This window comes from Paramacrobiotus metropolitanus, unplaced genomic scaffold (genome assembly GCF_019649055.1).
Source record: "Paramacrobiotus metropolitanus isolate TYO unplaced genomic scaffold, Prichtersi_v1.0 Parri_scaffold0000030, whole genome shotgun sequence".
NCBI lineage: Eukaryota > Metazoa > Tardigrada > Eutardigrada > Parachela > Macrobiotidae > Paramacrobiotus > Paramacrobiotus metropolitanus.
The window spans coordinates 714,672-728,581 of NW_026570250.1; the positions used below are offsets into that span (position 1 = coordinate 714,672).

Sequence of the window (13,910 nt, forward strand, 5' to 3'; positions counted from 1 at the left end):
GCGTTTACGTATAATACGGGGAAGTAAATCAACCTGGCAGTGAACCTGCCATGGATGAGAACGGGAATTTTTCACACAAGTGACATTCACGATTTTGGCTTTCGCACTGCGTGTCATACATGTGATACAAGCTACAGCTTATTTTTTACATCGTTTTTTTCTTAATAAGTTTTGCCGATATAGGTAGGAGAAACTGGTGAAGAAGGAGAAATAATATGGTATACCCAATAAATAAATTAGAGTTACTAGTCTTTGGTGAGCTAAGTATTTGTATTATCCTGGCTGGTAGCCATTTCCGCCGGCGACATACCACAACAGACTGTTTGTACGATACTACCTATACTACCTATACTTCTATACCATAACTGGACGTTCAATACATACCACGAATGCGACGGGAGAAGTTGTATGTAAATCGTCTGATCTAAAGATGGTGTTTGCGGCCATTTGATTGCTATTATTTTACTTAAGAATAATATTCTATACACAAAAAGCTTATTTAAATTGTGGCTTGGTTTCGGAAGGTACAGTATATGTGTAATATTCTAAAGCTGACAAAAATAAACGCCGAAGTACCGGGAGGTGAAGTGGCACTAACCAGTAAGAACTGATTATAATTTTAATGTCAGCGTTAACTAACTTCGCTGTGAAGCTGGAAATGTGTATTTCACATATACCAAATTATGCTAAATTTATACAGCAATTTTTTGGGATAAACGCAGACTGAATTAATTTTAAGAGCAACTATCTTTTTTGCTCATCATATCCACATTATACTGCCCGATTTATGTGCGCAAATTTTTCTATAGACATCCAGAAGTGTATGTATGTATGCACATTATCTCTTTCCGGATGGCCAATAATTCAGCTGGCAGAAAGTCAGAAAAGCATATATATTAGAGTGTACATCGGTATATTTCTGCAAGTCCTTGTTTAACTACCAATTTCGACGTTTTCCTCGTGAGACCGACCTAAAAAATGTCGCAATTTTTGACCATATTGTGACCTTTGGCTGTCCTACCGGAGCGATGTATTGGCGATAAGCTTTTAGTCATAACACTTCCAGTATTTTTCGAACTGCTACGAGAAGCTTTAACAACTGACATACAAAAGCCGATGCATGTTTACTTGTTTTCATAAATCAACGTACGGAAGTTTCAGGAAAACACTTCCTGTATCCGCGGTAGTTAATTTTCAATAATAGAATTTCAGTTACTGCAATATGCTCATCTTTTGCCGACTTTAACGTGAAGAAGTTATGATGGCTCTGATCAAAATTAAAACATTTCCCTTATCCATTTTTGCGTTAGCGATTATTTTGAAATGGGCAGGTAAGCCATTGCAAACCATCATCAGTAAAGTACAGAAATATCGTATGTTTTTGGTGCTTATTCATTCCTTGTGCACGTGCAATTTTTCTACGGCAGTTAAAAGCATCGACAAGTGTACAAACCTTTAACGTCGTCACTATCTTACAAGACGCGAATTAAGGTTTTCGTGCCCATTCGATATAGATATGACATGTTTAATCTGGAATGCTAAAAACGATATTGGATTTTATTTTTATGTAAACGACTTTTTTATTGCAGACTCGCAGCGACATTCCGACCGACATTTAGATGATGGCTACGGCGTCACTCAGGATTACGGCAATACATACGCTATCAGCCAGGATCTATATAATCCTGACCAGTACAATAATTATCCCAATCTGCCCATTGGCGACCCATCACCGACGCATGCCAGTAACCACGACCCTTATGCCGAACTGCAAGGTACGCGAGAGTCAGAGACGACAGGTGACCAGGATACGTGGGACGGATACGCCGGCGACCAGGCAGCCACAACGCCGGCCGCGGAACGCCAAACGGCCGGTTACGCGTCGTACGATCCGTACGGGGCGCGAGGATATTCTGGTAACTACGATCCCTACGGTGGGCGACGAAGCGAAGCAGAGCGCGGTGGGGACGACGGACAAACCGACACCCAGGAAGAGGTGACCACACAAAGCAGCGCTGGAAATGATCCGTACCAGACGCGGGATCCCTATGCGCAAGATCGCGAACGTAACCAAGCAGGTGGATCCGATTCTGATGCCGAAAGAAATGCAAACGTTAACAGGTGCATTCAATATGTGCAGTACAATTACTGTCAGTTAGAAAAACCACCAATAATTATGTTTGTAAGTTGCAACATTTGTTCAATAAAATTTCCCCGCTCAAGTAATACAGCAAACAAGGATGATAGTATGTACGACATGTATACGTATCAGATAATTAAGTATATTACCGCGGACATTTATCTCATATAAAATATTATTGTTTTAGACGTCATAAAGACAACAACGGTAGCGCACCAAATTTTTTCTAGTACGATACAAATACTTATACAAGTACCTATGAATCGAAAGTAAGTTAAGTCCCATAATACCGTTAATGCATTCTAGATCATTAGACGTCTGTTATCATCTAAAAGAGAAAATAATGGTTACCCTACCCACTTCTGATGTCATGTAATTATATCCGCATATTTATGATGTTCTACAGGGATAATTACAACACGGTGGATCCCTATGCGTATGCAACCACCACAGCGATTCCGTGGGTGGGCAATTACGGCGATCGCCACACCCAAGACCAAAGCGTTTCCGGTGCCAGCGGATACAACCCATATGCAACCGGCAGGCAGGCGGCTTCCGGTAGCAGCAGTGGTAGCAGTTACGATCCGTATAACCGAGATACCGTTGACCGGCAATCAGCGACACCGGAACCGTACCAGTACCCCGAAGCCACAACGTCCGGCTATGACCCGTACGGGTCAGTAGCAGCCACTCCTTACGATCCCTACGCAAGCTATCGGACGAGTGCGTCGAACTACGATCACTACGAAACCACGACGCAGAATCCCTATGACAACAGTTACTACCAAACACAAGCACCAAACGATAATTACGGCAGTCAGTACGGAAACAATTATGATCCCTACGCCCGCGCTTATGAAACCACGACGATAAATTACTGGAACACACCAAGCTACGCTGGACAGGATTCATATGCAGGACGGTATCAGACCACTACACAGGATTATTGGAGAAATCGCAATTACGGTGGCCAGGTAGAAGCGTCCACGCAGAGTCCATACCAATACGACCGGCAAACGACACAATCATATTACAGCGGCGGTTATAATTACGGCAACCAAGATGTATACGCAACTCCGAGTCCGTACAATCACTACAGTACAGCTACTCCTTACAACGCGTACGGTAACCAGTATTACACAACGCCACGATACAATAGTCAAGGATATGGTAACGGTTACAACGGTGGCAGTTACAGCAATAATTATGGCAACGGTTATGGTCAAGGCAGCTACTCCAGTTCTAATTCGTATTCTTCGTACGGAAACGGCAATTATGCGGCGACGACCCCGGCACCCACTTGCATACAGTATAATCCCGTGAGTAATGGCAACGGTGGTAATGGTGGGCACAGCCCGCCAGCGTCCAACTCCGGGGAAAGCTGCTGTACATTTTATAGAAATGGTATGACCTGCCAAGAATGTACCACAATACAGGGCAGTTTTTTCGCTCGCCGTACAACTTGTTCTGGATCGTCTTCCTGGTCGTTTGGAAAGAAGTGATAAGACTTTGGAAAGAATCACAACCTGTATTTATGATGTTGCATATGTGCGAGCCACAGACTGGATTTGTGTTCATTACGAATCACTACTCTGGTAGTAGACACTTGGTAGCCAATACAACAATGATTTGGTAAACAAAAAGTTTCTTTCTTTTTCTCTCTCTCTGCATTTGCTTTGTTAAAAGTATTTTTAAGCACCTTCCAATGATTACAAATTAAAACGAACTAGCTAGAGAACAAGTTTATTTACCAATAGTCTTTTTCTGTAATTCTGCCACAAGAAGTCTTAACAGTTTTGGTGGATATGAATATGGAGACCACTTTGTCCTCCCAGGCCGCGGTAGCTGCGAAAATTAGCGACTATAAAAATCAGAAATATTATTTTAGCGACAATGTTTTCTGCCCCGATCTTGATTCTGAAAAAAATAGTCCTTCACTTGAAGTTGTTCATAATAGTAAGTTACGCTGCTTTACTGTATATAAAATTTAAAAGTGTATAAAAACCTTCATACTCTTAATCTCGATTCATAATTGTCACGGCTTCAATCGACATTATACTGCTTCGAAGTTGTATGAAAACTAAAGATAGTATAATATTGGTAATCACTATAAAGGCAATAATAGTGTTACTGCATTTCTAAATTAGAGTACTCTGTACATTACTTATGGTTAGATAATCCCAAATTAAACATCTTGTACAAAATAAGCGTCAGTCATGATCAAACCCGAAAAACTACCGCTAGTTAAACACCAAATCCGTTAGCGGTTCATAGTTCATAGCTTTTATGTTCAAGTTCAGCTAACATTTCCTGTACAAGCTGTTTTCTTCCTCGGAAGTCGGAACTGCAATACACTGCACCGCGATACTACAGATACACCGGTACATAATGCTCTACATCCCTAATGTTTTTCCCTATAGCGGGAGAACATTCCTGCCCGCCATACTCCAAAACAAGACAAAGACCGACGATATTTGCCAGTGTTTTGGTTGGTTTTTCAATTTTGTTAGACTATTTGCACAAGGGTACGTTTCTTACAGCAACATAGGTGAAGAAATTAATGGTACTGTATGTAACAGACCTGTGCAGTTATGGAAATTCACCCACCGTTAGAGGGTTTGGTTTGGAATGTTACTTATTAATATCGAGAATCAGGATACACTGATCGGAACTGCATAACAGCAAACGAAGTTTCGTATCGGCAAAACATTGGTCTTACAAGCAGCAAGCAACACTGCATACGAACACAGTTTTTATCGCGAAAATCTGCCAAGGCTGGTCTATCAGCTATAAGATCTCAGTAGCAACTAGCAAGTAAATTACACATATAACTTATCAAGATTAAAATTTGTTTTTATGCGGAACTTATTTTTGCGGCTAGTTAAGTTTGACTGTTTGATGCCTCATGGTCAGCAAGCACAACTACCACCGCTTCACTGGGTGTTACATTGCTTATTGTGCAAAATTTGTTCTGTGGGTTGATATTACGAGCCACGATCTTACCTGTATTTATAAAAAGTGTTACGCTGCAGAAATCAAACGTTCACTCGCATTATTTTGAATTTATGTTGGGATTGAGGCGTGTCATATTCATTTACGAGTATGTACACACATCTTTTGCGCTCCTAACCATTGCAAATGTCGTACATTACATACACGGATACATTCAAACGGGTGCTCATATATATAAAATTAAATAATTAATGATTATATATACTGTCCTCGCCATTGCCCATTAGTATTATTTAGCAGGTGCACCGTGGGGCAGCACTTTTTCTCAATAAATTTACTAACAGCATTAAACGTTACATTGGGGCTGGTGATAAACAATTTGCTAAAACGCCCATAACCATGAAACCGTATTGATTGAGATATTGTCGAAGGATTGCTTACGTAAATTATATATCTATATGTATTGAGCGCAATTAGAAACAACATTGTAGGACAACATTACGACATGGTGTTTTGCAAAACCAAAAGTTTTGGCTGCATTCAGTGCTGCCACTGTGTGTTCGACCGAGGGAGGCACTATGGAAAATTTTTATCCATCTGATCAGTATCAGAGGTCATGTTGTACAACTACTGTTCTTCCTTGCACGGCGAATGCAAAACTGAAAAGCGTATAAATATTGTCAAGCAAACCCATGCTAGCTGTTGTATTTATATATTGTAGCCTTCTTTTACAGCTAGCTATTTAGGACACCTGAAAGGTCACATTTATCTCCATCGCATTTACAGTACCGGGAACCAACATGGTATCATTAAAACTTCTCATAGTTCTGACTGTTTGCATCACAGGACTTTGTGCACGTAAGTTGTGTATTTTTTGTCACTTTAATTGGCATGCCATGCTCATTGCTCCGATCCTATATTATGTCTGACATTATGGTCTGTGTGCGAGGTAACCCGAATCATATGGAAAGTTAATGTATATTGCTTTAACCCAACCTGTCTACAGACCCACTCGGAGAAACTGCGTATGCTGCGGATGTGTCCAGCTATGCGGACCGTGGCTCCAGCTCTTCTATGAGCGGAGGAAGTCATAGCGACCCGCGTACGAACTGCCGCACATTTCGCAAAGAGGGCATGAACTGCGAAGAGTGCACTACGCTCGACGGAAACACAAGCAGGAAACACACAAAGTGCAAGTCATAATCTCGGCGGAGAATTCCATGCGTATTACTACTGAACTACTTCTGTTCAGAAATTGATTGTCTGCGAAATAAATTTACCATTCAACTGCTGACTGGGTGTTTTTGCAAATAAAAACTTGTTTCTTATGATAGGTGGTTTTCTTGTGAAAGCTATTGATAAAGTTTCTGGCCTAGTTTTTTTCGGGTAAAGAAATTTTTAAAAAATTTCGCTGGATCGGTAAGCTTATTGCACATTATAAAAAGTACTGTACCTTCCTGCGATTTCCTTGTATAAGTTATTGTTAGCTGCTATGTACTATAGTGCACCCTTGCCGATTGCGCGATTGCTGTTGCAAAGTAGATCATGAAATTAATTTACTCACAGGATACATCAGCTGTCATACTTTATCGGTGGACATAAATTCATTTCGAAAGAGAATGCGGTGCAGTGTGCTCGTGCAGTAAATGTAATTAAAAATTTAAGGTGCGTATTTCTTGACCGAAAAAAGAAATGTGCAATAGACAGCGGCCACAAGGGAAATGCACACCATACCGTAATTATAGTACTGTGGTTATCGGTGGTGCAGTGAGATGAAAAAAATGAATGAAGAAGCTGCATCACTGCGTTTTGACTACTGTACACGGTCGTGTCTCGCACCGAATAAATAATTAAGAAAACTATGCCAATAATGGGATACATTGCGCAGAAATTTATATGTAAGCTAAAGAACGTCGTCTCGGGACGGATATTATGCGCATCGTTAGATCGTAGATCAGTTGCCGTCATCGATGAGGATCAGCCGCCTCCCTGTAGGCAAATTAGGAGCGTTAGAAGCGTCTGCCTCCATTAATTATTTAATCAAAAAGGAGCGCTCCTTGAAGGAACTGCTTTCGTCTCTCTCCTGCGGATGTCCAGAACTGGGAGCCCGGCGGAATGATGGAAATGTAAACCAGGATTTCACGGAATGATGCGATGGGTGACAGTAACTCGCTTGCCGGCTATGAACAGCAAAATGATGTACATAACACTTTCGCAGTGCATTTATCAGCTGCATTCGAAAGGTCGGGCTGACAGCGCAATATAAGACGAAATTTAACGAATAATTAAGGTACAAACAGAAAAATTTTACTGAGTTGAAGTGGCCTTCATATGTACGGGATTTTTGCTTGAAACATGCCATATCAAAAATTTCGAATATATTCAAAACAACCGCCGGAAGCTGTGAAATTAAGTAGAGCAGCACGCAGGCGGTTAGCAAAATCATTGCATTCTGCTCGGTTGAGATTTTGCAGTTCGGCTTGTAGTTATGAGATTGATGAGACAACTGCGGTCGCAAGGGTTCTCGCTTCCGTTTTCGGCAAATGAGAATCCGTCCCAAGGAGAAATTAAGGACAAGGACAATAAGGAACGTGGCGATGGGCTCATCAACATGCAGAATATGTAAAATATATGCAATCATAAATGCATATGTGCAATCTTTTCATGAAAGTAATGTTTTCGTAATATTGACGTTTAATTTAGAATAATTCATGCAACACAGTAAAACGTACGCATCCATGCTCTACTGTGTACTTCGTTTCCGGTCGTTCAGTTTAGATCATAATTGAAGTTTCACTGTGTACCACTGCTAGCTGTCACCTAGGTACTTAACCCACTCCATAATCTTAGCGCGCATTTTTGAATTAAAAGTCAGTTCTATCACAACAGTTCACTTCGGGAAAAAAAGATCAAATATAATTGCTAATTTTCATATGAATTACAAAGCAATATACACAGGTTTAGTTCGTTTGAAAAAATTTTGCCGCCAACGTTGGGATATGCTGTTTTTCGATTGCAATAAACAGAAGTAGGAGGCCAGGGATATCCATTGTACTCATACATTCTGTTATGAATTACGAATAGAACCAAGGTATAAAGTAAGCTGCCCATTGTCGTGTGGCTGTCGCAGTACGTGGTAAATTAGGTTAACTCGATTTTGCACATAACAGGTATAATAGAATCCTTCACCATATTTTCTCAAGGTTATAAAACATTTTTAAACGGAGTCTAAATTCACTTCGAGGGACACAATTCAATTGAAAGTGCAAGCTCGGTAACTTTGCATATCATCAAAAAAGTCGATCGGGGATCAATCGATAATTACAGTCAAAAGTGAATAATGATTAGCCCGATGAATGTTACTGCGTCACTGCGTCTGGTGTTGGTCAAACAGAACACATCCGCGGAGCCGTGGCAGAATCATTACCAGTCGCCTTAGCGAGCGGAAGTCCTGTTCGGCTTTGTAATAAATCTTTCCACTCAAACTAACAAATAAAAAAAATCTGATAGATATGAAAAGGCTAGTGATATTGAAGATCTTGTTTAAAAAGTGGTTCGCATTAAGTATCTGCAGGTCTCGTGTCTGTGCATCGGACACCAGCATCCGTATAAAATTGCTATTTCCGCTTCCATATTATTACAGGCACAATATTTTTGTTTATGTATTATAGTGTTTTATGACAACTGTTTTAACGTTTAATCCAAACTTAATAACCGAGAATTCAACCACTCACCAATCAGATGTACAGGCGCAGACTTCTTGCATGTACCACGAAAATCCGCGAAGGTTGCTATATATCTTTTTAAAAACATCACTCTGTTCTTCCGTCGATGTCTTCAGATATACAAGAAAACTCCCCCACCTGTATTTAGGCAGAACAAATATATAGATCTTTTTTTTCTCAACCATAATTATACCTACTCTAACACATGTTACAGATATTAACATTAAAAGAGCGGTGAACACAGTACACACAGTACGTATGTATGTGCTGTGCACCTGTAAAAAATACTAATAAATAATAACAATAATTATAAATAACTGTCACCTACATGTAACCACAGTCCGCCGACGCCATGACCATAAGGTACACTCCTTTTGCAACTTTCGGTCGTTCTTTGGCGAACACAATAATATTTAGCAAGCTTCCCACGGTGGCGATGCACAACAGAAAAGGATAAGTGGTGCTTTCCAAGGAGCATATTCCCGTATCACAATACACTTTCGGTTGTTTAGCCCAACCACACCGCGGGTCCAACGGTGAGGTCAGCTTCCATATTGCATTAAAATTTGTCAGGTTACTGGCGTTCATCGTTGTTACAGCTGTTTAATTACATTCCACGGAATAACATTTCTGCAAATGCAGGACGGAAATGAACGTCAGGACGCGGCTGCACTAGCAGTACGGGGTTACGGGCGCCTTGAAACATGTACACAAAGCAGTAGACTAGCTACCGATATTTCCGTACACTGCTACGGTGTTTATACGCTGAACGCGGAACAATGACGTTAGCGCGGCAACCGGCTTTGATTTTTATCCCCGATTGCTCCCGCAGTCCCACTTTCGTCAAAGGTTAATGACGATACACAATGAATCATGGTATGATCCCTTATTAAGCCCACACGCGCAGCATGTTCAACTAACAAGTGGATTCAAAATTCATGTCACTTTTACTGCAGCCCATTAATTCATTAATAACGAGCCGGCATTTGAAGGCATCCTTATGCGTCAAATTAATTGCTTAACCAAACGTACATGCATGTGACAGTAAAGAGATTTTTAAATCCTCCAGAAACTGAAAATACCGCGAACGCTTTTGGATAATACAGCTTTGTTACAATAAGTACGCGCATATGGATTTGAACACTTTGTACTCGTACGGCTCAAGTGTTTGCGCGGATTTGCAGGCTGTTGCTACACCAGTGCACAATGCAGTGAACGTGACGAGTGAAAAGAAAACTTAAAAGCGCCTAATTTTCGAAAATGTTCTACTTTTCCGCCGTATAAAATTCTTATTAAGTAAATTTTAGTGTAAAATCTGTTGATACTAATCAGGTAAGAGAAACTGATTGCTTGTTATGGTATATTACTATGTTTGCTGTTATAAGACTAGGTTTGCTTTTTAATTAACTTTGGTTTTTGAAAAAGCATGCATGCAACCATATTTTACATATTATATTTCCTTCAGCAGCTATGAAATGACAAAATGCTGTCATTTTTATTATGGATTTTCAAGGCAGCTAGATCAGCAAGCGAGGAACAAACACAACTTCAACCTTTTATATGGTGCTACTGCTCATGATTTAGCACACACAGGAGTACAGGATTAACAGATTGCTAAAATCACGATACTATACGATACCGACTGAAGACCAATCTAGATCCTCATGGGAACAAGTCTGCTATAAACTGTTCTGCTTGCACTGCAGCGCTACAGATAATTATAACTAGCGCTTGATATGCCTAGACCCTCCCTGAAAACCCCGTTATCAAAAAACCAAATTGATCATATTGAACGTTAAAGGCAGACTACCGCACGTCTCAGACGACGAATAATGCGCCCTACGAGTTTGGACATGCGATACCGGCTATTCAGCGGTTTGGTCGGGACTTAGAAAAGATGCATTGTTCCTTGTGGTAACATCCGGCGATCAACAAACTTCGCCATGTAAACGCGATGCTCCAACACCGCTTGAACTGTCAAACAGATCACGCATGCCCGATTGATCTCCCTGTCAATTTATCAATGCCACCCAGTCACAGAAGGACGTTTGGGAAAGAAAGCGATGGTAAACTCGTGATCAGTAGCATCGCCGATGACGCAAAAAAGGTTTTTATCATAAGCAGTAACACAGGGTCCCATACTCTGTTCATTTCATAAGTCAGAATCTCTTGACCAGAGATCACACACAGAAAACAACATAATAATCAGACTCGATTTCAAATCGTTTACGTAAGTACAGTTATGCATGACCTTTCGAGAAATTGATAAAGAAAAGGGATTCCCTTTGGTACAGACTGTACAGCGATGATAAACTATCCACCAAAGTCTCAAAACCAGCGCATCGTGCAGAAATCCGGGAAAAGCATTCCACGGAATACCATTTGCACAAATGCTCCACTGTTAATCGATTATTCAAATTTACCCTTTCAGCGACAACTAGCAATATCTATCAAAAAGTTATGACGCAAAAAATCCCTATTTTACAAATTACGCTTTTGAAGAGGACTTTTTCAAGGAAAATCCCGGACCAGAGAAGGCGGCAAACGGGTTAGCGGCGGCACGGTCCGACTCACTCACAGTGGGTTTCCGCAGGTTTCGCCTGAACACCAGTTTACCGGGCTTCCAATCATAATTCGGAATGCCTTTCTGAGCCAGAGTATTCACATCAATCCGCTTTTTAGTCAGTGGATCCTCCACGGGAAGAGGCTCTTCCTTCTGGGCTGCTTTTTTCTTATTACCCTTATTACCTCCCAAGCGTTGTCCGGAACCAGTAAACGCCGTGAACTTCTGCGCAGACGGTAACGCATCAGCATCGATCATCATAGGCTCATCTTCCTGGGGAGCGGCTCGAGGAATTCGTTCTGGCTCCCGATATCCAACCGGGGCCGAAAATTCAACCTGTCATCAACAATTATAACACAAATCAGTGAAAGCTTTCGAGTGATAAACGATAACTAGTGCGCAAACTGAAAATAAATACTGTTTCACAATTATTTTTTCACCGTGCGTGGTGAGCACTGCCACTGCCGAGCGCGCACCATGCGACACACACACAAACCGCAACAAAATTTTAAAAAAAGCGTCGAAAAAACAGTACATAAGCGCAGAAGTACGCAGGTGGTGATAAGCGCGTGTTGGCCAGCTTGCGATCGCCATGATAGGATATGCATCTTTAAATAAATACGATAATCCATCTGGTTAATACGTAATTAAACTTGCTGCGTAGTAAGCTAACACGAGCTACGACTGCAAGAGGCCCATAATTACAGTCACGAGGATTGACTTTCAGTATTCAAAGAGTTTACTCTTCAAGCGCTTACGTCAGACATACAAAGGCAAAAGAAAAGGAAAAACAAAACCCCATAATCTTTCCATTCCAAGCTGAACAAATCTTCTAGATCCGAGGCAGAGATTTTCGATAATTACTAATTTGCACGAAAATCGGACAATCCATGATCACACAAGCTGAATGGCACAACTGCCAAACGGGGCTGTTTTCTTGCAGGAAATGTAATGTTATTGCTCAGTAAAACTATTGAAACAGAAACTGCATACTTGTGCGTCTACAGACACTTCCATAAATAGCTTGTTATTTGCAAAACAATGTCAGTGTACCATTCATACCTGATTTAACCTTTCACTTCTACCACTGCAGCCATATAATCGACATTATTTTGTTCAGTTAAGCCGCAAAACTGAAGACAGTTAAAAAATAGCTAATGATTCATAATGCATACTTCTAATTACATGCATACTTCTTTTAAATTACGTGAATACTTCTAATTTTTAAATAAAATAAACAGCAGCAAAATTATTTAAAATTCAGATTATTCTGGGATATAAACCCTGCCATTACCTGCATATCGCATTCGATAATGGAGACGGCACTGGCAGGTCGGGCTTCCTGCACCAGCAGCTCAAAGATCTTGGCGTTGTACTCAATGGCAATCACATCGCCCACCGTCAGACAGGCGAATCCGCGCAGCGCCCGCTCCAGCACGGCACGCGGATCCGTAATGTCCAGGAAGTCGGTGGACTGCGGCTGGAATTTGGAATACGTGGCCACGGGCAGGGACACACTCTGCACCGACACAATATCGCCTTCGTCCAGCAGCAGATTGCGCATCATCCACGATGGAGCGTACACGAAACCCTCCTCGGCCACAAACTCCAGCACACCGCAGTGTGTGGCCCGATTGGCCGGACCGTTCTGCAGTTTGAAGAGCATGGGGAACTGCACGTTCATCCGTGATAACTGCTCCAGTGCGGACGGAGGCATGATGATCTTGCCGCCCTTCTCCACATCCGAACGGTCTCCGTTAGGAAACATGATGGCGGAATAGATGCGGTATTCGCGACGGAATGTTCCGCCGGGGAACGGCTGGCCTAGGCCCCCGAAAAACTCCGCAAACGGGAACATTTTTTGAAATGGGAATCGAAAAAGGGTCCCCGTGGGATTCTTTTGAAAATCCTACCCCAAGAAGAGTATGATCCAGTGACTTCCTGTTCAAAAAGGAGAAAAACCATAAAGAACCATTTACATGTTTCTTGAAGATGCTAATAATGCTACCACGAATACTTCACAGGCTTATCAACAGGTTCTGTTATCCAGAGCAGATGAGTGAAAACTAGGAAACACACTAAAGCGTAATCTGCGAGCTGCGTATACAAACATTACGAATTACGCATGCAAGTACCCGAATTAATTGTAAACAGTAAATCAGAGCTTTCGTCATCACTCACGTTCGTACAATTAACGCAAGTCACGGTTCCCTTATCCCTCCAAACGCTGCCAAACGAAACTGCCAACTTCCAAAAAAGTAACCCAATCCAAAAAGGAAAAATTAATCAAGCTACCAGAAAAAATTGTTATTAAAATCAGAAAACCTTATAACGTGAAAAGCTCATCGATTCAAATTCCAAACCAGAACATTTTGTTACGACATCCATGTGAGGGATGACTGCGCAAAAAACAACCAAGCGAAGTGAACTGCACCCGAGGCGGCCGAGTTATCGCAAAGCATTTCTCTTACCGTTCGGCATTCCCGAATTTTTAGCCGAACCAACTCGCCAGAGTCCGGTCATAAACCGC

The 13,910-nt window shown here is 41.4% G+C and overlaps 3 protein-coding genes and 1 long non-coding RNA gene across 5 annotated transcripts; 2 read left to right on the forward strand and 2 right to left on the reverse strand.

Moving 5' to 3' along the window:
* The first annotated feature begins 1,105 nt into the window (after positions 1 to 1,105).
* Positions 1,106 to 3,881, forward strand: LOC129588672 (probable ATP-dependent RNA helicase ddx17). The gene is made up of 3 exons (XM_055483007.1): positions 1,106 to 1,331; positions 1,590 to 2,121; positions 2,547 to 3,881. The coding sequence occupies exons 1-3, from the start codon at positions 1,259 to 1,261 to the stop codon at positions 3,640 to 3,642; spliced, it is 1,701 nt and encodes a 566-aa protein (XP_055338982.1). The 5' UTR covers positions 1,106 to 1,258; the 3' UTR covers positions 3,643 to 3,881.
* Positions 3,882 to 5,127: 1,246 nt separating this feature from the next.
* Positions 5,128 to 6,712, forward strand: LOC129588602 (uncharacterized). Its single transcript, XR_008690496.1, has 2 exons — positions 5,128 to 5,950; positions 6,099 to 6,712. It is a non-coding gene; the product is annotated as an uncharacterized LOC129588602 (long non-coding RNA).
* A 1,747-nt stretch (positions 6,713 to 8,459) lies between these two features.
* Positions 8,460 to 9,734, reverse strand: LOC129588481 (uncharacterized). Its single transcript, XM_055482688.1, has 3 exons — positions 9,146 to 9,734; positions 8,827 to 8,955; positions 8,460 to 8,577 (listed from the first exon to the last, which is right to left on the reverse strand). Exons 1-3 carry the CDS (start codon positions 9,403 to 9,405, stop codon positions 8,460 to 8,462), a joined length of 507 nt encoding a protein of 168 aa, XP_055338663.1. The 5' UTR covers positions 9,406 to 9,734.
* A 1,198-nt stretch (positions 9,735 to 10,932) lies between these two features.
* Positions 10,933 to 13,751, reverse strand: LOC129588644 (ubiquitin recognition factor in ER-associated degradation protein 1-like). 2 transcript variants are annotated; one of them, XM_055482967.1, is made up of 3 exons: positions 13,570 to 13,751; positions 12,675 to 13,321; positions 10,933 to 11,716 (listed from the first exon to the last, which is right to left on the reverse strand). In XM_055482967.1, exons 2-3 carry the CDS (start codon positions 13,236 to 13,238, stop codon positions 11,306 to 11,308), a joined length of 975 nt encoding a protein of 324 aa, XP_055338942.1. In that variant the 5' UTR covers positions 13,239 to 13,321; positions 13,570 to 13,751; the 3' UTR covers positions 10,933 to 11,305. The 2 variants fall into 2 exon arrangements, with proteins under 2 accessions (XP_055338942.1, XP_055338941.1); XM_055482966.1 differs by having other exon boundaries at positions 13,562 to 13,750.
* Positions 13,752 to 13,910: the final 159 nt, after the last annotated feature.